Here is a 27,235-nt window from a genome sequence, read left to right on the forward strand (position 1 = left end):
CACCAGTCTGTGGCTAACTTTGTTGCAGTCTTATTACAAAATTTTGGTGAATATAGTAATGTTGGAAGAACCTTGTTAAAATGCCATTTGACCTATTCAACTTACCTTTCTAGGTTTCCTCTCAAGATCTTGTGTTTTATGGTTACTATTGCTGTCTTTAAAAGAGGAGAGGAGCCTTCAGTTTATGCAGCTTTCTCAGCCCAGCCACCTTGGTTTTGTGGAGGCTTTCAGTTGTCTCTGTGTAACTAGTTCAGATCTCAGAGTAACATATATAAATCTTGTGAGTAGGCAAGTAGTTGTCTGGAATGAAGTGCCACACCTTTTGGGGATCTGTTATGGTGCCAATGGATGAAGGAACAGAATTAAGGACCTGGAGGGTAGCTTCATGGAACTGAGTCAGGTGATGGGAAGAAAAGAATAAAGATAAGAACTCATGTTTATATAGATAGCTGTTTACCCATAAGGTCTTAGATTCTTTGTCACCATATAATAATTTGCTTTATCTGTGACATAAGTCCTAGACTTTTGGTTTGTATTTTGTCCCTTTATAAGTAACACAAAAAAGGGAGAGAAATTATTTTTCTTTCCTTAACTCTGTCTAGGTTACTTTACAGTTGAGTATTAGAATGAGTGTATAAGAAATGGTGTTGAAGTTTGGCTTTGCGAGTTATAGTCAGTGAGAATAATTGAGGAAATCGCTTAATGGGAAAAGCTGTGTTGAAGAAGTACTTATGATTGTTTGGTAATATGGGTGTTCTAATTGAGCATTATCCCTTTGGATATTTAATTGCTTTCACCTATAGGTGGTCTCTATTTCATCAGAACCTGGTGAAAACCATGTAGGGGGAAATAAAACTGTCTCCTACACTAAAATGCCAAATGGCATTCTTCGGCATAGGAGTTCTTTAAAAGAAAATCCCTTTTCTTGATTTTTAAACATTATGTAAAATTGCTGAATATGATGCTTTGTAGGGCTGTAGTTGTTACTTGATTAAGCACCTAACAGGTACTTAATAAGTGGTTGTTGATAAATTCTCTTTAACATTCTACCTCACTGTGTGCATGGCATTGTGTATTTTCCTGGGACTTCGTAAGATACAAAATAGCCCTTGCCCTTAAGAAACTTCCAGTCTTTGGGGAGACAGTAGATAAACATAGGAAAATATCTAACTATTGAAGATAGTAATAAATCGTTTATCTTTGTAGTATGTTTGGCATTTCAAGATACAGACTAAGCCCACTTTGGAAATACTTCCTGGAGCAGATGGGACTCCCCCATAAACTAGGTTTCCAGCGTTGACTTTTGGCCTCTTTTGTCATGCTCTAGGCTAAGAGGCCCTGAAAGAGAAGAGTTGTCATTGGAACCTAGTAGATAAAAAAACAACTATCAATTCATCTTTTTCTCTTGGCCTTTGACCATGCTCTGCCCTCAGAACATCTTCACACTGGTACAGGCTTAGATGTCTTCTTCCTGCTTCTTCTAACGTCTTAACCTCAGGACTCATGGAATATTTTTGAAATGGTGCTTTTACATTGCTCTTCACATTAAACCACTTGATCATCTTTTTCCTCTCTCCTACTTGAAAGCAGTACTAGTCAATCCTGGCCGCAGTAATCAAGGCCTGAAATGATTCCTTCAATATGAATTATTACCTTGATTTCCAAGTACAACAACATAATTATATTGACAATAAGTATAAGCATCCACAGACATTTTCAATTCTTTCTATGTTAGTTTTGATAAATGAAAGATTTTCTAGTAATTTGAAACAAGACAGTGTTGTCTGTCTGCTAATGATACATTTTAAACATTTTAACTCTGTGCACAGTTAAGTGCTTAGTTAAGATTTGTTGTATTTGTTTTTACCTAACTATGTAGAATTTTGGGCTATGCTAAAATTTTGTTAAATTGCATTTAGGTTTTTTGAGTTGTGTCATTGTTTCAAGTTGTAGCATTGGAAAGATTTTGCAAGACCTAGAAAAACTCTACTGGGCAAGTTTAACCTGTTCAGAAATAAGGAAAAGCATTCTTTTCTGTGTAAATTCCTGAGTTAGAGAAATCCCACTCTAAGGAATTTGGGAATTAAAGCTGGAAGGTAGCAGACTCTGAGGAAAAAAGGAGTGTGTGGGGATATCAGTGATGAGACTCTGCTATGACTTTTTAAAAAAATTAGTATGTATTTAATATTTTTAGTTTTCAGCATTGATTTCCAAAAGAGTTTGAATTACAAATTTTCTCCCCATTTCTACCCTCCCCCCCCTCCAAGATGGCCTATATTCTGATTGCCCCATTCCCCAGTCAGCCCTCCCTTCTGTCACCCCACTCCTCCCCATCCCCTTTTCCCTTACTTTCTTGTAGGGCAAGATAGGTTTCTATGCCCCATTGCCTGTATATCTGGGCTCTGCTCCGTTCCACGCCCGGCACGGTGCAATAGACTTTACCCAGCGACCATCCAGGCTGTCCTGGGCTGGAACCCTGCTTCCCCCTGCTATTTCATGGGTTCTACAGTACTAGAATTTGTTCAGAGCCATTTTTTATAGGTGTTTGAAGGGTCCTGGGGGAGAGCTTTAGGCAAGTCCCTGCTTTCCAGCTGCCATCTTTGCTCCGCCCCTTTTGCTTTCATTTTCACTGAGTTTTGATAAAATTATATCAAGCACATAGCCCTTTAATCTATAGGTAAAAATGTTAGATTTGTTAATGATGTTAATGTTTAAAAATAATTGCCATGCGATGGGGTATGGAAATCTATTTTGCTCTACAGGAAAATAGAAAGGAAGGGCATAAGAGAAAGGAGGGGTGGTGATAGAAGGGAGAGCTGATTGTGGGAAAAATTAATCAGATTGCATGCCATCTGGGAGTGAGGGGAGGGAGACAATTTCAGACTCATCTTGTGGAATTGAGTGTTGAAAACTAAAAATAAATTAATAAAAAGAAAAAATAAAAATACCTCATACTTAATAAAATAAAATAATTACCATAGTTTCATTTGTTAAACTTAAATGGGACATTTAAATCAGATCGCCTATATTCTAATATGTACCAGTTATTATTTACTCAGCTCAACAGATATTTTAAAGTGCTCACTATGGTCAAGGAACTGGTCTGTGTATTGAGTGGAATATGAAGTTGAGTCTGGCACAGACTTCAGCTTCGAGGACTTTGACACCACCCACCCCGACCCACTCATATTCTCTTCTAGTTTTTTATTGCCATGGACAATGAACTCAAGTTTCTGACTTTTGTCTCTAACTACAAGTTGCACAGTCCTCCCCCTCTCTCAAGACCTTCCTTAACTGCTCAGATCAAAGTTATGCCAGCCTCCCCTGCATTTATGCTTCTAATGAATCTTTTTGTAAATGAAATAAATATAAAAATATGGTCCTTTGACAGCTAGGTGGCACAGTGGACAGAGTAACTGGCCCTCGGGTTAGGACAACTAGAGTTCAAATCTGGCCTTAGAAACTTCTTAGCTGTGTGACCCTGGGCAAGTCAGTTAACCCCAATTCCCCCTCACCCCCATGTTTCAAATTAATAGGGTGCTATATCTGAATAGAGTTAAAATTGCTAGAGGATTGTTAGTTAATGGCATTCAAGGAGTACTGAGCTTCTTGAACTTTGTTTGCCAGAATTTACTTTACCTAGATGACTTCTAACTTCTAGAAGTGTTGTCAGAGGGTAGCTGTAAGATGAAAATTAAAGTTGGTTAAAGTTACTTTTGTGGTGCTGGGGTGGCTAGACTAATGACAACATTCATTCAGTTCTGAACTGTAACTTGAGAATATATATCATGGGCAGGGTACAACATCTGTAACTCAGGTAACTTCCTAAAATTAACAGGTCAGTAATATTCAGAACATTTCTTTCTTGTATTTTCCATTTAGAATTCCTCTGGCCTTGAATTTAATGGTGTAACTTCATACATTTTTTTCAAAACATCCAGTTTATTGTTTACCTTAAAATTCGGTTTTCTTAATGCCATTATTTTCATACCTTCCTTGTCAGCATGGAATTGTGGACTTGTTCCTGAAATCTCAGTATTCTGATTTTACACTTCTTAACATAATTTCCTATTAACAGCAATTTTTTCTACACATCTCCCTATGTAAATTATTAAGGGTTAATAGAATGTCCGAAAAGGAAATATTGGGTATAAGTTGAACTGATAGCTGATGGTAGTACTACTAAATATTATGTCTAAAGTAATTTTACATAATGTAGTGCACATGATTAAAATTTTTTTAGAAATATTTTTGGGTGTTGTATGCTTTATGTAATATAGTGTATACTCAGATTTAGATGTCTAGTATCATGTATAATAATGTTTTGGTTTGAAAATAAAATTATTTGCTCTTTTTTTTTTTTTTGCTCATTTCTTTTTTAAGTGATGACTTACTGGAGGATTCAGACAGTGAAGAGCATTCCAGATCAGAATCAGTGACGGGTATGTGATAAATAATGTGTGGTCTTTTTTTTTTCTCCCTCACATTTGGAGCTGTGAATTCAACCTGGTCATAGAGCATGCTTGTTTTTTAAATGTGTTTGGATAATATAGGTTTACAGAATACTTTGCACATACACTGACTGCTCAAAACTATTTTGACTAAGAGATGATTAAGGTTGGTATAAGTGGCTCTGGATTTACCCTTGAGACCTTTAACTTATTTTTAAGTTAAATGAAATATTTTGCAAGGGAGAAGGGAGATAGATAGCTGTTCAACCCCAAGTAGTTAATAACAAATAAATTCTATGGTTGTGATATGAGAATCAGAAAATAAAAAGCTAACAAACATGGAATGGCTTAATTTTTACTTACATGAGGTATCAAAATTGATAATCCTAATTTAATAAAGCTAACTTTAAATAATAATTTAGTACATTTTATTTTAAAAAGATAAAGATTGGAGGAAGATGTTTTTAAACTATTAAAAATTTTTTTGTAGAAGAATACTTGCATAATGAGATAATGTACTGGACTTAGAACCATGAAAATCTGTGTTCAGTCTCACACCTGACAGTTACTAGCTACATGACTGGAGCTTGTCACTTCACCTGTTTCTCAGGCAAATCTCTACAAAATTTCTACCAAATCTTAGGTTACAATTTCTGTTAGTGGAGAAAGTCTGTAGAAACAGATTTCTCATGATAATGCATAAAATCACAGAAGGTAGGGATAAGATAAGCACTGATTGGTCTTGGAAGGCAGGTATTTGAAGAAGGAATGCCTTTAGGAGTTAGTAAGCATTTATTAAATATCTACCATCAAGCATTGTTCTAGACACTGGTGATTCATATATAAAACTGAGATTTTGCCTTATTTGAAGGACATTATGTACTCTTAGTGTAATGCAAGAAGTATTGAGTGGTTGCTTAGGAAGGGGGCTGTTTTGCAGTCATTCACAAGGATTGTGATTAGAGCAGAACTTTGTCCTTTAAGTGATACTTAATAGAAAATTAGTGATCTTTTATATATGCGGGAGTAGACTTAATGGTTTTAATAAGTCAGGGTCAGAATTTGGTAGGTGATAGAGGTCTACTGGGGGATTTTGTATAGTGGAGACCACTGATTTTAGTGAGGTACCTAAATGATGGCTATTGATAGCTTTTAAAATGTACTAAATGAAGGCTCCATTACTTGCAAAGAAGCCTATGTTTTCTCATCTGTCAAATAAGTTGGACATAGTTCCTGTCATTTCTAAATCTGATGGTCCTAAAACCAATGAGGAGACAGTTAAGCAATTAAATCAGTTATCCATACTAATTGAGGGGAACAGTAAGTAATACAATAAAATAAAACTAATAGGTAATACACATCACTTATTTAAGGCTTCTGTGTTTTTTTAATGGTGCTTCTTCCCTTAGAGTAAGTTCCTTGCATATATAACTAATTTAATTAATAGTTTAGAATCCTATGTATCCTTAGTTATAACCTAATCTGCCATAAGAAATTTGTCCTTGATAACCTTCCTGTAGGATATAATTGATTATAGTTGGAATTATATTTTGAGAATGAATATTGAAATAATATTTTTCTTATATTTTACTAAATTAATTAGTGTTGTCTTTAACATTTTATTGTTTCCACCTTATTAAAATGACTGCATTTCTCAAATAATGACCCAGGATAGTATGCTATAAGTGGAAAAGAAGATCAAAGCAGTATGATATGAAAATCATTTTTATTCTTCCAAAATAACCCTAGTTCAGAATATCTTATCCATTTAAATATTAAACAGTTGTGTACATAAGGAAATTTTAAAAATAACAGTAATTTTTGCCTTGATTTCACAACACTATGTGTAACACATTCTTTTCATTTTTGAAGGGCATACATCACAGAAAGAAGCCATGGAAGTAAGCCTCGATATAACAGCTCTCAGCATTCTCCAGCAGCCGGAGAAACTTCAGTGGGAAATTGTGGCAAATGTCCTTGAAGATACTGTTAAGGATCTTGAAGAACTTGGGGCAAATCCCTGTGTAGCTAATTGTAAGAGTGAAAAGACAAAAGAAAAGCACCTGGAACAACACAACATTCCCTTTCCTTGTTTATTAGCTGGGGGATTATTGACATATAAATCCCCTGCTACCTCTCCCATTAGCAGTAACTCTCACAGGTCACTGGATGGTGTAAGCAGGACTCAGGGTGAAAGTATATCAGAACAAGGGTCAACGGATAATGAATCCTGCAACAATTCTGAACTAAATTCCCCTCTGGTAAGGAGGACTTTACCCATTTTGCTACTCTATAGCATTAAAGAATCTGATGAAAAAGCAGGAAAAATATTTTCACAGATGAACAATATTATGAGTAAAAGTTTACATGATGATGGTTTCACAGTTCCTCAGATTATTGAAATGGAGCTGGATAGTCAGGAGCAGTTGCTATTGCAGGATCCTCCCGTGACTTACATTCAGCAATTTGCAGATGCGGCAGCCAACCTTACCTCTCCAGACTCTGACAAGTGGAACTCTATGTTTCCCAAGCCCGGTACTTTGGTTCAGTGCTTGCGGCTGCCAAAGTTTGCAGAGGAGGAGAACCTTTGTGTGGACTCTATCACTCCTTGTGCAGACGGAGTTCATTTGTTAGTGGGCCTGAGGACATGCCCTGTTGAATCCTTGAGTGCAATAAATCAAGTAGAGGCCTTGAATAATTTAAATAAATTAAACTCAGCACTATGTAACAGAAGAAAAGGTGAGCTCGAATCTAATCTTACAGTGGTGAATGGCACAAATATCAGTGTAATCCAACATGAATCACCAGCAGATGTACAAACTCCTTTAATAATTCAGCCTGAGCAGAGAAGTATTAGTGGTGGATATTTAGTGCTTTATAAAATGAATTATGCCACTCGGATAGTGACTTTAGAGGAGGAGCCAATAAAAATCCAGCATATCAAAGATCCCCAGGACACAATTACCTCACTTATATTGCTTCCACCAGATATACTGGATAATCGAGAGGATGATTGTGAGGAGCCTGTAGAAGAAATGCAGCTAACCTCAAAGAATGGCAATGAGAGAGAAAAAAAGTCTGATATTTCTACTCTGGGACACTTGGTAATAACTACTCAGGGAGGATATGTAAAAATAATAGATCTTTCAAACTTTGAAATTTTGGCCAAAGTGGAGCCTCCTAAAAAGGAGGGCACTGAGGAACAGGACATGTTCGTCTCTGTCATATACTGCTCAGGCACAGACAGGCTGTGTGCATGCACTAAAGGTAAGCTGTGTTGGTGGAAGTTTTTCCTCACAATTTTTTTTTATAGAGATTCAAGGCCAAAATTTAAAGTACATTGATAGATGTTCTCTTCTTAGGTTTTTATGAGTAACGTCATTAGATTTTTAATGTCATTAATACATTTATTTTCCTACAATGTGTTTTCAGTTAGATAAGCTAATTTTCCTTATGTCCCCTTTTTGGGGATGGGGAGTGTGGCATGTGAGTTTTTCCTTTTTATTTGAAATATTTCTGCTTCAATGAACTGGTAGTGATCTCTCTTCATTTGATATAGATTTATCCCATCCTTTCATCCTGTATAATTCTTATGCTCTTCCGTAGAGTTTCTCTTTGTTATAGTAAAAGGTTCCCTGTTCTCTCAATTCATTATTGGCATACCTTATTTTCAGTCATAACTGTCCTTACCAATATCTCTTATGCCACTTCTTTTGTCTAAGTCAATATTTGTGGTAATATGTTTATTTGCTTCCATCTTCCTGCTTTTTTTTTTAAACAAGATCTCATTAGTTTTTGAATTATTCAATGACTTGAATATACAACTTAAGGATTATCCAGGTTCCTTCTTTTTCTCTTTTTTCCCTTTGTTCTCTTTTTTGCTCTTCATCTTATAACTTTTAAAATTGGTACCACTTCTACCAAAGGATGGGCAAGATAAGAAGAGGATGCAACTTAAATTAGTTGAGAATTAACATTTCTGATGAGTTTATATGGGCTAAGTGTTTGAAATTAATTGACATAAATGAAGTTTTGAATTAAAAGATTGTTTATATTGAAATTATTTTTGTCATCTCATCATGTTATTGAGAATTCCTTTCTATATGACTTTGAGAGTATTTCTTTTTAGTAAAGAGACTTGTTTAAGAGACTTGTTTTAAATGAACTTAAAAGAATTTAAAATTTTTGGTTAATACATGGTATTTATATACTTTTTTGATTACTTTTCCATGATCATGGAAAATTTTATGTTGTATGTCTTTTTTATAGTATTGCTTATTGTGGGAATAATCTATTGAAACAAATGTACTATAGACATTTTATATTATTTACAATTTTACCCTCTTTCTAAATATAGTAAGAGAAACATAATGTTCAGTTTTAAGCATTTGTTGAGTATCCTTTACATGTTAAAACTGTGCTCCCAATAGTTGGAAATGTTTTTGCTAAACATTTTTTTATAGTCAGAGAAATTGATAGGATAGTATGGATTAAAGAAGGGATGAGTTAAATTCAAACATATGGTATATTTCTGTAAGCTTGTAGCATGAATTCTCTTGTCAAGCTAGCTGAGAATATTGTCTCATAATGGTGGTTTTTCTATTTGTTGTGTCTGATATATTCAAAGGGATTTTAAGAACTTAACTGTTAGGAAGTTGAAAAGATGCAAACTTGTAATTTTTAAAGAAAAATATATTTTTTTTACATCATAGCTGCATTTTGAAATGGTTAAAAGTGGTATGTGCTTCTGCCTGTCTCCCCTTAGAATACATGTCAGGATAGGACTAAAAGTCATCGTACAAGACTCATTTATAGTTTTCAGTTACAGAATCAGTTTAGAAGGAGGAAGCTTTCTCAAGTTTCTTCTCCTTTGGTCAACAGGAATTGTTAGTCTGTGGAAAAGACTTAAGAGTTTCCTTGAATTCTATGGAAAAGGGTACCTGATGCCTTTTGAAAAATTTTTTATCTGAGCCCTTCCTTATAGGAACTGCCCAGATTATTACTTTTTTAGGGCCACTTGAATTCTTATGTTCATTAATCTTGGGTAAGGAATGTGTTTTGAATGAGTCATTCAAGAGTATGGAATAGGATTTAGGGATCTGAAACTTTCTCAAGGGTTGATCATGTGTCCTCTCTTTAAAAAAAGGCTTCAGGTCATGTCATTTTACTTCATGATATACTTAAGAGTGTTGTGAAGAAAGCTCTTTGCAAGTACTATATTTGTGTGAAATGATTAGCTGAAGGGATTGTAATCCGTAAAGTCGGTTTGCTACCAGCAAGTTTTACCTAGTACCTGTAATTGATGATCTGTATATACTTCACTATTTTAAGTATCTGTTTTAACTTTAGGTGTAAATTACTGTGTTATGGCTTGGTGCTTGGGATTTATGGCAGAATCGTTTGACTAGAAGAGAACAGAATTTAATTAAGCTTTTTTTTTTAATGTGTTAGGACAATTCTGGGCTAGAATATTAATTACAGTATAGAATGTTCATTTACCTAGAGAATTCAGTTATTCACTGACCTATTGTCCTGATGTTGAGTAAAAAGATTCAGCAAATGCTTATTAAACACTCACTAAGTATAATTTCTGGTCTTGCAGATATAAAAAGATAAGTCAATGGGCAGGGATCTGGGGGAATAGAGATATATATAGCACCTACTATGTGCTAGGTGCTTTAAAAATTTCTCATTTGATCCACTAAGTACAACTTTAATTTCTTCATTGTCTCTTATTTTTAGTGTCTTAAAAAGTGTTATCATAGATGTATGTGAAAGTTTATGATTGTGTTCCTTTTGGGATTTAGGTGAAGTCGTGTCTCTGCCATCAGTGATTATTGTAGCACAAAATTTGACCAAAAAACAGTACTATGCCTAGCCTTTTAATGATTTGTTAAAATGAATGTAAGTTCACTGTGAGCTTACGTTTCTTTCTTTGTACTTTTATCTACAGTTTCTGGCACAATAGGCACTTTCAATAAATGCCGATTGATTGATTGATTTTTTTCAGAATGCAAAGTCGATGTCTTAAAGTTGCCACACCAGTTGATGCTGTACTGGAGTTAGCCTTGGGTTTTGAGTTAGGACTTGGCTTTCTAATTTTCCTGTGTGACCTTGGCACTTAATGTAAAATGAGATGGTTGGACTTGATAACCCATCAGATTTTTTCCAGATCTAAATCTATGATACCATTACCTCCTGACTCCTCCCTGTTCTGCTTAGACTTGAGAGGCTTTTATTTTATTTTTGGAGGGGCAAGGTAGGGCAATTGGGGTTAAGTGACTTGCCCAAGGTCACACAGCTAGTAAGTATGTCAAGTGTTTGAGGCTGTATTTGAACTCAGGTCCTCCTGAGTCCAGGGCCAGTGCTCTACTCACTGTACCACCTAGCTCCCCCTTGAGAGGCTTTTAAACCTGATCTTATGGTTACAGCAGGATTGAGTAGTATTCATGTCCCTTTCTCCCCCTCTCTCCCAATGGAAAACCAGTCAGATGAGGGCTTTCTCATCTACACTTAAAACTAGTATTTTTTAAAAAAAATTTCTCTTTGATTAGCTAATGGCCCATCTCAAGAAATAAATAAGAAATAAATCTCTTAGAATGTATTTGAAAAACTTTGACCTTTATTGTGTTTCCTGCTAATTTTTCATTATAAGAGTTCTAATGAATTAATATTTCATTTTATTCAACGTCGTTGTGTTGTGAACCTTCTGATATGGTCAACTGTCTCTGTTAATGAGTTTTCACCATATTATAGGGGGAGAGCTTCATTTCCTCCAAATTGGAGGAACTTGTGATGACATTGATGAAACTGATATACTTGTGGATGGATCCCTTTCTAAAGGAGTTGAACAGTCATTAGAAGGTACCAAGCCCTTGTCTAATCCTTCAAGTCCTGGTATTTCAGGTAAGAGGTTAACAGTTTTATTGACTTACTTGTCTCTTATCTTGTGATATTTCTTGAGTTTAATTTACACCAATCATTCCCTCATCAATCCCTCCTTTCCGCCAATTGTTGGATAGTTTTTTTAAAAAGGTTTTTTCTTTTTGCCATTAACTGTTGATTGTCCAGCTCATCTCTTCATGGAGATGGTGATGATGCTTATACTTAGGGTGTTTTATGTAATTGATTGCTTGATGGTGTTTTGCTGGATATTTCCTTGAAATATCCTTGTTTATATGGACTGGGTTTTACATGGAATCACAGAATATGAAGTAACTCAGAGAATTCTGACTTTTAATAACTGATCGTTTGCTTAAGAATGTCGAAGGAGTGGGAACCCACTATCTTCATTTTGGGACAGGTCCAGTTGACCAGAAATTTTTCCTTATATTCTTAAATCTTCCTCTTCACATCTTCTACTCACTATTTCTTTTAGCAGAACAGTTTTAGGAGAGTATTAACAAATAGTTATCATTTGCTTTCCTCTCCTGAGATTTTGCTTCTCTCAGGCAACATATTCTGTCTCATTGGATCCTCATAATGGCATTATTATTGCTATTTTCTCTATCTTAATGATAATGCCTACTTGTTTAGGTGTGTTGTAGTAGAGGTTCCTTTTGTGTATGACTTGCATTAGATGTCCTTACTAATTAAAATTCTGTGATTCTGTGTCTCTCATTTATTCATGAAGTCCCTACCGTGTGCAAGGCACAGTGCTAGAGGTAAAAGAAAAAGAAGAAAAATACACCTGAATTCAAGGAAGTTAAATGTTTCTGTGGGTATCAAATGATGTGTAGGGGGCAAAAAAGATAAGGAGTAAGATAAGGCCATTGTCCATTTGATTTAGCAGTTAGTAGGATACTGGTAATTTTGGAGAGAGCAATTTTTGTATAGTGATAAGATTAGTTTGCATGGGTGGTGGTGGGGGCAGTGTTTAGCAGATTAAATAAGAGGTGACGAATTATATAAATGGAGTACAGTTATCTTCTAGGAATTTAGCCATGAAATGGAGAAGAGATAATGAATGATAGCTTGAGAGGATGGCAGCTGTGATCACATGAAAGTTAAAAAATATATATATATTTTTAAAGTTGGGCAAAACCAGGACATGTTTGTGGTTAGCAGGGAAGGAGCTAGTAGAAAAGAAGAAAAAAATCAAAGATGCATGCTCCTCAAGGAAAGGAGAGGAGATGAGACTAAGGGCAAAAATAGGGAATCAAGAAGAAGTCAGTGAACAAAGGTTTATTGAATTGTCTTGGGAACTTAATTTCTGCCTTCAAATCCTTTTCTTAGAGTCAATTTGGGGAAGATAAATATGTCATATAAAATAAACTACAATCCTAGGTATTAGATGCTAAATCAGCATAGATAATAAATTTGACTTTTTTTAAAAAAGATTTTATTTAGTATTTTATTTTTTCCCAGTTACATGTAAAAACAATTTTTAACATTCGTTTTTAAAACTTTAGTTCCATATTCTCTTCTTCCTTCCCTCTCCACTCTCCCCCATTGAAAAGGCAAGCAGTTCAATATAGGTTATACATGTGTAGTCATGCAAAACATATCCATAATAATCATGTTGTGAAAAAAAAACCTAGACAAGAAAAAAAAACCTCAATAAAAAATTAAAAAAAAAGTATGCTTCAGTCTGTATTCAGACACTATCATTTCTTTCCCTGGGAATGGATAACATTTCTCATTATAAGTCCTTCAGAGTTGTCTTAGATCTTTGTACTGCTGAGAGTAACTAAGTCATTCATGGCTGATCATCTTATTATATTGATGTTGCTTTGTATGCAGTATAATTCACTTTGCATCAGCGTGTGCAAGTCTTTGCAGGTTTTTCTGAGAGCATCCTGCTCATCATTTCTTATAGTACAGTAGTATTCTCTCATAATCACATACCACAACTTATTCAGACATTCCCCAATTGATGGGCATCTCCTCAACTTCTAATTCTTTACCTCCAGAAACTACTGTAAATATTTTTATGCAAATAGCTCCTTTTCCTTTTTTTTATTTAATCTCATTTGGGATACAGATGTAGTAGTGATATTGCTAGGTTAAAGGGTGTGCATGATTTTATCGCCCTTTGGGCATAGTTCCAAATTGCTTTACAGAATGGTTGAATCAGTTCACAACTCCACCAACAATGCATTAAAGTCTCTAAATGTAACTTTCTAAAAGAGAAAGTACTTTGTTCTGGGTTGGTCAAAAAATAAATTTCATCCAGATATTATTTTTATAGTATCTGTCATTTCACATTATTAATAGCTCCACTTCCTTCCATTAATTTACATGCTTGAAAGTTTATTGTACTTTTACACTAATTATTTTTATACTGTAGTCAATAGTAAGCATTATACTATCAAATAGGCAGTAAAAATTTTTTTTGTGGTAAAAGAGGGGAAAAATTATTTTCATAAGTCTAATATATAATTGTCATGGAGACATAAGAATGCTTTCAGACAGTATAGTCTAACATTTAAATCCCATGCAATAATTAGTTAACAGTACTTAGCTTCAGAAACAAATTTAACAACTCCTTTTATGGCTAGACCAAATTTTAAAACAAATCCTAACAAATTAATGAGAAATGGGGAGATTTTTCTATAAAAGTTCTCTGCCTTAGATTTTCTAACGTTTTCCCTGATTCTGCTTTATCCTTTATAAATTGAAACAAGAGCATCTGTTCATTTGTTTTCTATATATTCAAAGATATCAGTGTTCAGAGGAGAAAAATATTTTTTGCTATTATTGTGAGACCTATGGATGAAGTTCATGTCTGTGTGTGTCTTAATCCACTGATGAGTGATAGACAATGTTCCTAACATCTGATATTAATTTTATATATTTATTTTGATGGTTGTCATCCATTCTTTCAACATATATTTTTATTGAGTATCTAGTGAAGCACCGTGCTTATAGTCATTGGTGCTACAAAAAACAAATGAGGAGAGACAGTCACTACTGACTCAGGAGTTCATAGACTTGTAGGTGAGGTAAGATAAATAAAGATATTATAATTGAAGACAGAATGTTAACTTTCAATATGAAGAATACAGAAAAGAATTGCATAAGAATTTAGAAGCGTGAATTAATTTATTTTGATTTTGGAGGATATTTATCACTTAATGCCAGTTTTAATTGTATGTATTTTGATCCAGAGAAACACCTTATACAGTTATGTTTAACATAACTTCTAATAAATAGCTCTCTAACTTAGACATTTTAGGACCTAGAAGTCAGTTTTTAGGCTAATATAGCCTGGCCAGAAATTTTCTGTCAGAAAAGTTTTATCAGACCTATCATTGTTTTCTTTGTAAGTCTTTGTCTTACTTAGTGCTTGTTTTATGTAGTTCCTCAATCATATTCTATTCTTGTCAATAGAACACAAGCTCCTTGAAAGTAGGGGATGGCCTTTTCTGGTTTCATCCCTGTCTCTAAACCATTATTATTAAGCTTATGGAACATACTCAATAAAGGCTTATTGACTAATTGTGTAAACACATTTATCCACTCATCTTGGTAAATTGACAAGTTATGATTGTATAGACAAGAGTATGTATTAATAAAGCTTTTTTACTGTCTTCTCCTTCTATTCCTTATCAACCTATATTAAGGAGTTGATCTTTTGGTGGACCAGCCATTTACTCTTGAAACTATGACATCATTAGTGGAACTAACCCGCTTTGAGACCTTAACCCCACGGTTTTCAGCCACTGTTCCTCCGTGTTGGGTGGAAGTTCAGCAGGAACAGCAGCAACGACGGCATCCTCAGCATTTGCATCAGCAGCACCATGGAGATGCAGCTCAGCACACTAGAACTTGGAAACTGCAAACTGATAGGTAAAGTATTTTTAGGCCATTGTTATATTTGTTATACAAAATATTCAGTTTTATGCAAATGCCACTTTTGTATGGCTTTGGAGTTAGAAGACCTGTTTTAAGATTCTTATTTGAAAACTTAATAGCTGTGTGATTGTGACCAAGTCACTCAGCTTCTTATTAAACTCATTTGGAAAGTAGGAATAATGCTTTTTTGGACTACCTGCCTCATAGGGTTGTTTCAATCAAAAGATTTTGTAAAACTTAGAGCATTGTGTAGATGAAAGCTATTATTTTGTGCATTACTCTTCATTTTCTTCTTCTTCAGTTCTTTATTTTGAATGTTCTGTAGTGTCATTTAAATTTTGAACACTAGTATATTCTTAAGATTAGCCTTATAGCATGAAATGGAAGTTATTGTTCACTTTACTTTAGATTGTTATGATTGATCAAATTCTAACATGTATGAATCTTTGAGGTTAAATTACTTTTTCCCACATTTAAAAAAATTATTCTTAAACTAAAAAAAAATCAAATAAATTGAGCTTTTTTGTGGTTTTTGTAAAACAGAGGGAAGGGATAGTATATAAAATTGAATCTGTTACATAGAAATTGTTTTTCTTGTCTAAGTTTATAAATCCACCATAAAATTTTCAAAGCTTCTTTCTCTATAATTCCTTTTGGCCTTTGTTCTGTTCTTTTAATTTTTTTAACCCCATCCTTATTATTCCTCTTGCTCATACTTTGCAATACCTCTAACCCCCAGCCCTAAGTATATTAAAAGGAAAACAAAGGAAGAACATACATAGTAAAGCAAAACAAATTTCCCAGTTGTTCATTTTGTAAAATGTGTGTTTCGGTTTGCATCTTGTATCTTTATTTCTCTCTTAGGAATTTGATGGCATGTTTTGTCATTGATACTGTAGGACTGCGGATGCTTATTATTATGAGACTCCTTAAGTCTTTCAAAGTTGTTTTTCTTTTTTAATGTTGGCATTGTATAAGTTGTTCCCATTATTTTGCTCATTTCGTTGAATATCAGTTCAGAGTTCCCAGGAATCTTTAAAATCGTCTCTTTTCATCATTTCTTATGGATCAGTGATATTCCATTTCATTCATATTCTGTAATTTGCTTAGCTGTTCTCCAGTTAGTTGAGCAGCTTCTTAGTTTCCCTCTCTTTACTAATGCTGGTGCTGCTGCTACCACTACCACTACCACCACCACCACCACCACTACTACTACTACTACTACAACAACAACAACAACAAAAAGAACTGTTTTAAATATTTATGTACATATGTATCTTTTTCTTCTTCTTTTGGGATAGATCCCTTTTAAAAGTTTAAGTCGACCAGTGTTATCTACTAGTTCTACTAGTTAATTAGTACGTAAATAAACTTAATGATTCATTTATAGGAAATTTGTTTAAAAAAAAGCATTGACATACATGATAATGACATGGCTGGACCAAATTTCTAGTTGTTGTAGTGTGTATTTATACTTTTTTTGATTATTTTACAGCAACAGCTGGGACGAACATGTGTTTGAACTTGTCTTGCCTAAAGCTTGTATGGTTGGACATGTGGACTTTAAATTTGTTTTGAATTCAAATATCACCAACATACCACAGATACAAGTGACTTTGCTGAAAAACAAAGCTCCAGGCTTAGGAAAAGTCAGTGGTAAGAAAGGAACAAAATTTATAGCTTGAATGAAATTTAATATTGTAATTGGTTTTTTTTGACGGGGGGGGGAGGGCTGAGGGTGAATACTGACCTAAAGGAATTTTTTTTATTCTTGACTAGTGTTTGATTCCCTCCCCCTCTTCCACTTCTCAGTTCTTTTTCTAAAATTTATTGTTTAGCATGGGAATCATTTTAGTTTTACTGTTAATATGTTTCATTTAGTGATTTAAAATACATACATACACAAATGTAGTTACTAGAAATTTAGCCTTTTAAATTCCAAATTTTAGAGTAGTTAATTAACCTCCCTGAGTCTCACTTTGCTTTTCTATAAAATGGGGATAATAGCTATACTTCATTTCTCATATAGTTGTTGTAGGGAAAGTGCTTTTTAAAACTTAAGATATTATCTAAATTCTAGTTTTTTTTGGCATAGCGGATAGAATACTGAACTTGGAGTCAGCAAGAGATGAGTTTGACTGGCTTCTGACAGTAGCAATGTGATCATGATCATGAGTGAGTCAGTTAACCTCTCTGGTCCTCACAATTTCCTCATAATATCAAACGAGTTTATTAATTGTGTTATATACTTCCTAAAATTGTTATGAGGAAAGCGCTTTGGAAAACTTAAAACTGTCGTCAGTTTTAGTTATTAATATTATTGAAAAAAAGCATTATGTTGATAGTTTTGAAAATGTAATTATGAAAGTAGCACTGGATCTCTTTCCAAATAGGTTTTATTGTTATTATTTCAATCAAATCACTTGATCAGAGTAATATTTTTTATATCGATATGTTTTTTCTTAATGGAATTTTTAAAAGACACTATTCCATTCAACTAATGAGCTCATAGTGTTCCAAGTGTGTGTGTTCCTAGCAAAAGAACAATATTAAGAGTGTTATGAGAATAATTTCTCTTTATGAAAGTAAAGAACCAAATGGTCTCTGCTACCATTGAACTTACATTCTATTGGGGAAGACAGTAAGCACATATAAAAATATATTATTAATATAAAAGTGAATAAATTGAAATATATACATAGTATTTAAAAACAAGGTAATTTTAGAGAGCACCAACTCCTCAAAGTGGTACAATAAATTTGTGCAAAACATGGAGATATTGCTTAATCCATCTTAATTTGCATTTTTGTAAATAGAAATTTTCCTGTGCGTGAATGACCTGCCTAGTATCAATAGTTACTTCCTTGAAAGTACCAAATTAAGCCCAACAATTTATTAATCAAGATGTTATCAAGTCTTACTATGTGCAAAGTACTGTGCAATGTGGATACAAAATAAATAATGAAACAGTCCTTGCTCTCAGGAGATTATATTCTGTACTTGAAATTAACATACATGCACTATAAACATTTGAGGTTGGGGGAGAGATATTAGTAGCTAGGTGGATCCAACAAGATTTCCTTTAGAAGGAAATATCCCTTTAGATCAGGGCTGTCCAAAATGCTGGCCACACGCAGCCTGCCAGTAGCGTAGAAATTTACATAAATGCTTTAGAAAACGAACCTGAGTTACCACAGAGCTCTCACTAAAATGGCAAATTGAAATATATTGTCTGTTGTTTCAATAAAAACCTAATGTTGGACAGCGCTGCTTTTGATATTTAATTTGAACTTTGAAAGAAGCTAAATATTTCAGGTGGCAGAGGGGAGAAGGCAGCTTCTGCAAACGTATAGAAAAGGAAATAATGTCACTTGTGAGGAAAAACAAAAAGGCATTTCTGGCTCCATTTTAGATTATATTAAATGGAGTAATCTATAATTTGGAAGGAGTTTGTGAAGCACTTCAAATGCCACAGGGAGGAGTTTGTATTTTATCCTAGGGCTAAGAGGGAACCACTGAACTTGACTGAGTAGGGGATTGGACTCAATGAGACCAACATGGAAGCTATTACATTAGTCCAGGGAAGAAGTAATGAGGTCCTGAACTATGGTGGTGCCTCTTTGATGTGACCTGTAGGGATGGGGAGGAGATGTGATGGACATGGAGGAAGAATTCACATGACTTGCTAATGGCTCATATTTATGGGGTGAGGGAGAGTGAGGAGTTAGGATGACTCAAGTTGTGAATGTATGTAACTCAAAGGGAAGTGGGTGCCCTTAAAATGGGGAAGTGTAGAAGAAAGATGAATTTTGGGGATATGGATAAGTTCTCTTTTGTATCTATTGAATTTGAGGGGTCTATGGGACATTTATTTCAAACTGCCTCATAGGCAAGTTATGATACACAATTGGAGCTCAGAAGTAAGACTAGGGATGGATAGATCTCTCCAGGAGTCATCATCATAAGCGTGAAAGTAGAAATCATCAGGCTGATGATGATACAGAGTATAGAGAAAACAGAAAAGTGTCCCGGACAAAGCTTTTAGGTACAGTACCTGTAGTTAAGATGATATGACATAGATGATGTTGCATAAGAGAAGTAAAAGTTAGGTAGGTGGAGAAGTGAGGAGGGAGAGGAAGGAAGGAGGAGGAGGAAATAGAGTCACAACAATGTCATTTTTTGCAGAGATGTCAACAACGAGATAGATTGAGGAAAAGCCGTAAGATTTGCTTTCTGCTAGAAGAAGCATTTCCCAGTGCTTCTTAATCTTAATGCCTCCTCTCTAAGACTTTCTCTAATTTATTCTGTGTTTGTACATGGTTGTTTACATGTTGTAAGTACTTCATAGTATTTATACTATAATATGAGCTTTCTTAGAGTAGGGAGTATGGGTTTTTTTGGCCTTTTTTTGGTATCCCCAGATCTTACCTGGCATATAGTAGGCACTTAATACTACAATAGATTTCTCATTTGTCTGCCTGCCTCCAGTCTCTCTCCAATCCATCAATTGATATCCCTAAAGCATAGCTTGGACCATTTCAATCATCTGCTCAGTAAATTTCAGTGGCTCCTTATTGGTAACTTGGAAGAGATCAGTTGCAGTTGTCATGAAGACAGAGAAACCTGATGTTAGGGACTGTAGAAGTGATTAAGTTTAAATGAAAGGGAAATTGCAAGGTAGATTTGTTTTTGTTTTTGTTTTGTTTTTTGAGTTTGACACAGAAAGCAAGGAGAGTCTGATAGCTTGAGTGTATGACTTGTTGGGTCAAGTGAAGATTGTTTAAAGATGATAAAGACCTGGAGATGTTTGTAGGCACCAGGAATGGAGACAATAGAGAGTGACTGATAGTTGAGGTGTTGTTGGGGAGTAAAGGTTGTTGGGAAAATCTGCTGGGCGAGACTGGAAGCATGAAGGATTCATGCAGAGGGCATAACCTTAATGAGGAGGAAGGTTCTTCATCAGATTTGAATTAGAGATGGAAAGAATGGGAGATAATATCAATTGGTTTTGAATTGTAGGGAAACAGAAGCTCATTACCAGTGGCTTCCATTTCCTCAGTAAAGAATGAACCAAAGGTTTTTTTCTGAGTGTTACGGGATGGAAAGTCATCCTTTGGGAGGCTTCCTGAGTGGAGAAGGCTTGTTGGACAAATAATGTTTCTTATGTGATGGTAAATAGAGCCTTCAAATCAAACTTTTTTGAAGATATTTTCTTATTAGTATGCTGGGAGCTAGATAATATATTTAGGTCTAAGTTACTCCCTATAAAGTTATCAGTTTGTTTTTTATGCCATGTGAAATCAGATACAGTGTTTCCCAATTTATAGAAATACAGAAGTGTTGACAATTCAGATTGAACAGAAAATATTAGAATTAAAGGCATTTTCATTAAAAATTAAGTCTGCTCATATTTCTATCCTCTAGAAACAGCAGTAGATAGGCAGATCACCTTTCCTTTATCTCCAGCTCTTAATATTGAAGTGGAGCAAAACGGGAAGCCTTCCCTAGTTGAACTCAATGAAGAAATGCATCACATGGATGTAGAAGAATCACAGTGTAAGTTGAATTGGACAGTTCTTGTGCACAAAAGTAAATTTAGAATTAAAATCACAGCATGTTTCAAGCATTTTCAAAGACTAATACTTCTATTTCATGTGTAAGGAATTTTTAAAAATAAATTTAAAAACTAAGTATATTTATTCAGTGACAAGCTTTAATTTTTAATTTATCTTTTAGAGAGTTGATAGATTTAACATTGTTGCAATATTGTAGAACTGTTTCCAAACTTAAGTTGAAATAGAAATTTACTTTTTAGTGGAAATTAGTTGCACAGTTGGTTTTTATCACCTGATCAGTGATTTTTCACTTACTGGTATGCCCAGTCATTTTTGATACTATAATTCATAATATTTTATATTACACTTTTTTTAAGTAGACATGTTATAAGTGAAGCATTAATGTTGCTACCTTCTATTCAATAACTTGTTATTTCCATCAGTGTTTAAAAGAAAAAAAATCTTCTCATTTAAGGTCTTAGATTATGTCCTTTTTTAGAAGATCATAAAGAAGACATTTTATGTGGGCCTGTGTGGCTGGCTAGTGGCCTTGATTTATCAGGACATGCTGGGATGCTGACATTAACAAGTCCTAAGCTTGTTAAAGGTAAATTAATTTATTTTCCAAATCTAAAGATATACCTATTGCTTTTCAAGAGTTCTTGTTTTTAATTTTACAAAACAGCTTTTAGTTGTATGCCTTTTACTTGCAAGATTATAGACATTTATGGAACTAAAGGCATGCCATCTAGTTCAGGTTCATTTTAATTCTGTTTCTTTTGGAAATAATCACAGTATAATGTCTTTCTTAGCATGCAATGTAATTTGATATTTACTATGTGTGAGACTATGTTCCTTTTATTAAAGGAAGTACAAACAGAAACTCTTGTTTTCAAGGTACGTAAACTCTACCAGAAGAGAAATTTTGTACAGAAAAAAACAATAATATAAAATGCTTTGTGAAAAGTATAGAGGAAAGTTGCAAACTATTTGGGGAATTTAGAGGGAATGATATGATTTTTTGTTGTTGTATTGGGTGGATAAGCTTTTCTTTGAGTGAATAGTACCTGAATTCATGGTTGGGTGGGATTTCAACAGGTAGTGATGAGAATGGAATTGATTCTAGGCTTTGGGAAAGGGTTGACTAAATGTCTAGTAAAGCAACAAAGGAGTGAGTTTGCAGGATGGTCAGTAGTGGGACTGAATGAACAGATCATGTGAAGGAAGAGGTTAGGAGATTAATTATTCTAATTATGAAATATAGTCTGGAACCTTATAGATTGGGTTTAAATGACAAAGAAGAATTTGGAAATTTGTCTAGTAGGAAGTAGATAGCTTTACAGAATTTAGCTGAATGTCAGGCTTGCATGTGCAGAACTCTTTTGATTAGGAAGATTTATATACCTGACATTTATGGGGTAGAATGAAAGTTGGAATTCGAGAAGTGTAGATAAAAAGTAATAGGGTATTTTCAGTATGAATCAGAATCTGAAGTAGGGGGTACATGCCAGTCTTGATATCAGCATATTAAAATTTTGAAGAGCTTTGGATATACATGCCAAACAAAGGCTTTGGAAAGGTAGAATAGACTACGTTTGAAGATTGGATATGGGGGCTGATCCAGGAAATGGATTAAAAAATGACCTTAATTTCAATTCTGTCTGAGTGGCATAATGATGCCATGAATATAGATGGTAAAACTGGATAGAGGAACGGTTTTATAGGTAGATTTTGAGTTTTGAATATGATGGATGTTGAGTACTAGTGTGACTATCAAGTATATATTTGGTCATCTGGAGCATTTTCTACTATAAAAACTGCTGCTATATATGTATTTTGCCATAAACTGAACCTTTCTTTTGAACTTTGACCATGCTGGAGTAGATATCTCACAGCAGGATCTCTCACTCAAAGCATATGGACGTTTTATTCACTTTCTTAGCATAATTCCAAAATTCTTTTCAAAACAGTTGGTCCAATTCTTTTTTTTTTAGTTTATTTTTATTTTTTTCAATCAAATAAGCATTTAAAAATTAATCTTGTTTCTCCTACTATTCTCTCCTCTTCTCCTTTCCACCCCCAATAGTAGGACCAATTCACAGCTCCACAAATGTGGTGTGCCTGTCTTTCTACAACCCCTCCAACATTTACTATTCCTATATTTTGTCATCTTCTGATCAGGTAGCTGATCTGTTCTCTTCTAATTTTTTATGTTGTCCCATAACCATTTTGACCTTACTGTGGTATATGGTGTAAAGAATTAGTCACATCCTAATTTCTGCCAAACTGTTACTGTTTTTCCAGCAAATCTTATTAAATAAAAAGTTCTTTCCTAACTAATTTATATTCTTGGGTTTGTCAAGCACTGGATTATTACATTAATTTGTTCTTCATTGTTTTTGATGTAGCTCATTTCTTTGGGGGTTCAACAGACTGTGTGATTTTTAAAAATAAAGTCAACAAAATTAAAATTAAGGAGGAAATCTTGAATATTAGAGGAAGAATAGATCACTTGAAAACAGGCTATAGAACTGAGAGGCAAAAATAAAAAAGTCTTTGAAAAGGCTAGCAATTGATAAGCCTTAGTTAAACTTGATATGAAAAAAATGAAGGATGAAAATTAAATTAGTAATATAAATGAATAAGTTGAAATCATAACATACTGAAGAAAGAAGAATTATATCAGAGCCTTATACACCTCTATATACCAGGAAAACTTAGAATTTAAAGAAAATAGAAAGTTATCTGTTTGTAACCTTTATCAGTTTGGGGAATGATTCTTGCTGTTAATTATTTGCTTCAATTGCCTTGTCTAATATCTTAAATATTAGACCTTTATCAGAAAGATTTGCTGCAAAGATTTTTTCCCCCCGAGTAACTGCTTCTTTTCTAATTTTGTGTTGATTTTGTTGGTATATAAACTTTTAAATTTTACATCATGTGAAGTGCCCGTTTTGTCTCCTCAGATCCATTTAGTCTAGTTTGGCCAAGAAATCTTTTGCTCTGTAATCTGTAGTTGTGAAAAGTGTCTCCTTTTGTGCTCCTCTAATTTGTGTATAATGCAGCCTTTCATTTATAGGTCACGTAATTTAGTAAACACCTACTATGTGAGAGGTGCTATGCTAAGCCCTTTACAGATATCTCCTTTGATGTTTTATCCCCATTTTACAGTTGAAGAAACTGAGGCAGATAGGTTAATTGACTCCCCATAGTCATGCACCTTGTAAGTGCTTTCTTCATTGTGCCACCTAACTGCCTCACTTGTTTCTGGTGTGTGACATTGCACTAAATTTAATTTCTGTAAAACTGCTTTTCACCTTTTCTTGCTATCATTGGATATAGTACTAAAACTACTAGCAATTGCAATAAATGATAGAGAAATCAAAGGCATAGTTATAGGAAAAGCAGATTCCGAACTACTGATTTTCTGACAAAATTACTTTGTTTACTGATTTCTCTGGAATTTTTTCATATTGCTTCCGTAAAATTGTAAGATTTATAATAAACTCAGAAGAATAACTGCAGGCTTATGTAGCTGTAACAAAATCTAGGAGGGAATAACAGAAAGTCCCATTCAAAATAGCTTCATAATTCAAACATGCCCGTGTAATAAAAAATGCTATACTACCTAAACTAATTTACAGATTTAATGGTATGCCAAAGTACTGATGGCATGTGTTATAGGCATAAGCAAAAGAGCAAAATTCATTTGAAGGAAAAAATAATTCATTTGAAGGAACAAAAGAAAAGAAAAGGCTTACAATCTCCAGGGAAATGATGAAAATATTAGGAATGAAGAAGTAATAGCAGTTAAGTACCTGAAATTGTACCATAGAGCATTAAATACAAAAATCATTTGGAATTGACTAAAATGTGGGAATAACTAGAAAAGCATATGTGTGTGTCTGTGTTTTCTTCATGCCACAGTCCTTTCCATGTATATCTCCCAACATCTCCCCAATAATGTCCTCTTTTGTGACAAACAAAATCAGTTAACTAAAATTAAAAGACAAAATATGTCTCACATATCCAGCACCTCTATACCCCTGCCTCACTGTTAAGAGAAGGGAATTACATTTCATTTTCTCTGGGATCAGCATTTGTCTGTTTTTGAAGCCATTGTTTATGTTGTTCTCCTGTTTCTGCCTGCTTTATTCTGTTTTGGTTTTTATAAGTCTTCCTGTATTTCTTTAAATTCCTTAAATTTGCCTCTTGTTATAGTACAATAAATGTTCCATTACATTCACATATATTAGTTTGTTAGGACACTTCATGATAATTGGACAACCACTTCTTTCCACTTTTTCTTTACCATATGTTTATATTGGGGGCCTTTATTTTGGCATTTTATTTTGCTGGAGCATATACCTAGAATGTGGGCAATACATAGTGCTAGAGGTAGTGGGCATACCAAAATTAAAATGACAGAATCTCAGCTTTCAAAGTTATTGTCTTTATTCATTTCTTATTGCTTCTAGGCATGGCAGGAGGAAAATACCGTTCCTTTTTAATTCATGTAAAAGCAGTGAATGACAGAGGAACAGAAGAGATTTGTAATGGTAGCATACGCCCTGTGGTAAGAATCCCATCTCTGAAACCTCAGAGTAACAAGGGGCATTCACTTGCTTCACTCCTGGCAAAAGTTGCAGCAGGCAAGGTAAGAAAGAGTATCATTTTGAATACTAGCTCAGCTGTGTTAAACTTGAATGAAAAATAGTACAGGAAGAATATTTGTTTGAGAATCAGGATACCTGATTTTGAAGCTTTTTCTTTGACTTTGGGAATGTCATATATCCTCTTCTATATCTTTCCCCAAATAGAAAATATCATCGGTACCAACCACATAACAATAGTTTGCAATGTATGAAGCCATGTTAAAACAATTTAGGAGGAAAATTCAAGTCATTATGCAGCATTAGAACTACATTGTGCTTATAATCCTTTTTAGGGCTTTGTTTAAAATTTTTTTTTTATTAATAGAAGTTTAAGTTATAAACAAATTCCTTAGTTGCCTCATACTGAAAGAAATGGTCTTCTTCTCACCCTGAATAGGAGTGACAGTGACTGTTTATCTGTAAGAAATCTTTTGGATAACCTTCTCTTTTGTCCATCTCTGTCCACTAATGGTTATTTTTAGAGGCATAACATCAATCAAGTACAGCACCATTCCATTTTTGCTCTTGGTAGTCATGTTCAGGAAGCTAACTTTGTTAGTTTTTCTTGAAAATGTAAAATACTATAAATCAGTTATTTGAATTATTGTTAAGTATATTGTCAGTGTTTATAAGATTGGTTCATTTTTACCATGTTATGTGTAATGGTCCGTTTTTTTGTTTTATAAGTGGGAATTAATGCTCTCTTCTTTCTTTAGGATTACAATATAAATGACATAAGTTTAAAATGAATATTTGTAAAAGTAATTTTCCTAAGGTATATGTCTGGTCAGGTCACTCCTTGTTTGACTAAACTACAGAGGCTGCCTGTTACCTCTGGAAGCAAATATAAATGTCTTTGTTTGCCTTTTGAATCTTCTCCCAATCTGACCCTTTCCCTTCATTTCCCTCCCCCTTTCCCCCTTCTCCCCTCTCCTCTACACTCCTAACCCTACTATGCTCCCATTCTGTTCTGTCACACTGGACTTTTTGCTGATTTGCACAAACAGTATTCCATCTTTGGTTGTCATGCATTTGTACTATCTTGCTCCTGTATTTGGAATGTATTCTATTTTCCCAGCTACTTCGTGGATTCCTGGGTCCTTCAAAAGTGCTGCGCTTTACACAGTGCCCTTCCTGATTTCCCCTAGCTGCTGGTGTACTTTGTTCCCAACCTGTCTTGTATTCTTCTTATATACATTTACATATTGTTGTTTCCTCCATTATAATATAAGGTCTTTGAGGTGAAGGTCTTATTTTAACTTTCTTCTGTGTATCTGCCTCACTTAGAATGCCTGTCATTTAGAAGGGTTTTTTTTTTTTTTGACCATTTTATTTTTACCAGAAGAGAAATACAATATAGAAAAAAGAGACAAAAATAAATTATAAACTTAAATATTGAAACTTAAATATAAAGTAAGAAAGGAAAAAAAGCATGTCACGTGCATAGCAGAACAGAGGAGATTCAAAATATGTAACAATAAATTTTCATTTCAAGAAAGCCTGTATGATAAATAATACACCTTGTATTGAGAATTGTCCAACTTTGCTTCCTTGTGTTTTCTTTTGTTCTCTGCTGTGCACTTTTTAACTTTATTCTTTTTTTGCTTCCCCTCTCCCCTCCAGAAGGCTACAATATAATTTAGATATGCTTCTTGACATATACATACAGATATATACGTACACTTATACATGTATACATATGTATATAGACATATACTTTCCCATAGAAGGTTTTTGATAAATACTTGTGGTGATTGATTCCTTTATTCTTATGTTT

General features: G+C 34.2%; 1 protein-coding gene across 2 annotated transcripts in view; it reads left to right on the forward strand.

Moving 5' to 3' along the window:
• Positions 1 to 27,235, forward strand: part of BIRC6 (baculoviral IAP repeat containing 6) — a 295,513-nt gene that overhangs the window by 74,987 nt on the left and 193,291 nt on the right. Inside the window, exons 9-16 of one of the 2 annotated variants that reach the window (XM_036749540.1) lie at positions 4,384 to 4,442; positions 6,324 to 7,718; positions 11,208 to 11,357; positions 15,017 to 15,242; positions 16,744 to 16,904; positions 20,673 to 20,804; positions 21,279 to 21,410; positions 25,282 to 25,460. In XM_036749540.1, coding sequence (XP_036605435.1) covers positions 4,384 to 4,442; positions 6,324 to 7,718; positions 11,208 to 11,357; positions 15,017 to 15,242; positions 16,744 to 16,904; positions 20,673 to 20,804; positions 21,279 to 21,410; positions 25,282 to 25,460 — 2,434 coding nt within the window. The remainder of the gene's footprint in view (positions 1 to 4,383; positions 4,443 to 6,323; positions 7,719 to 11,207; positions 11,358 to 15,016; positions 15,243 to 16,743; positions 16,905 to 20,672; positions 20,805 to 21,278; positions 21,411 to 25,281; positions 25,461 to 27,235) is intronic. The other variant, XM_036749541.1, reaches the window with a different exon arrangement.

This window comes from Trichosurus vulpecula, chromosome 3 (genome assembly GCF_011100635.1).
Source record: "Trichosurus vulpecula isolate mTriVul1 chromosome 3, mTriVul1.pri, whole genome shotgun sequence".
In the NCBI taxonomy this organism is placed as follows: Eukaryota; Metazoa; Chordata; class Mammalia; order Diprotodontia; family Phalangeridae; genus Trichosurus; species Trichosurus vulpecula.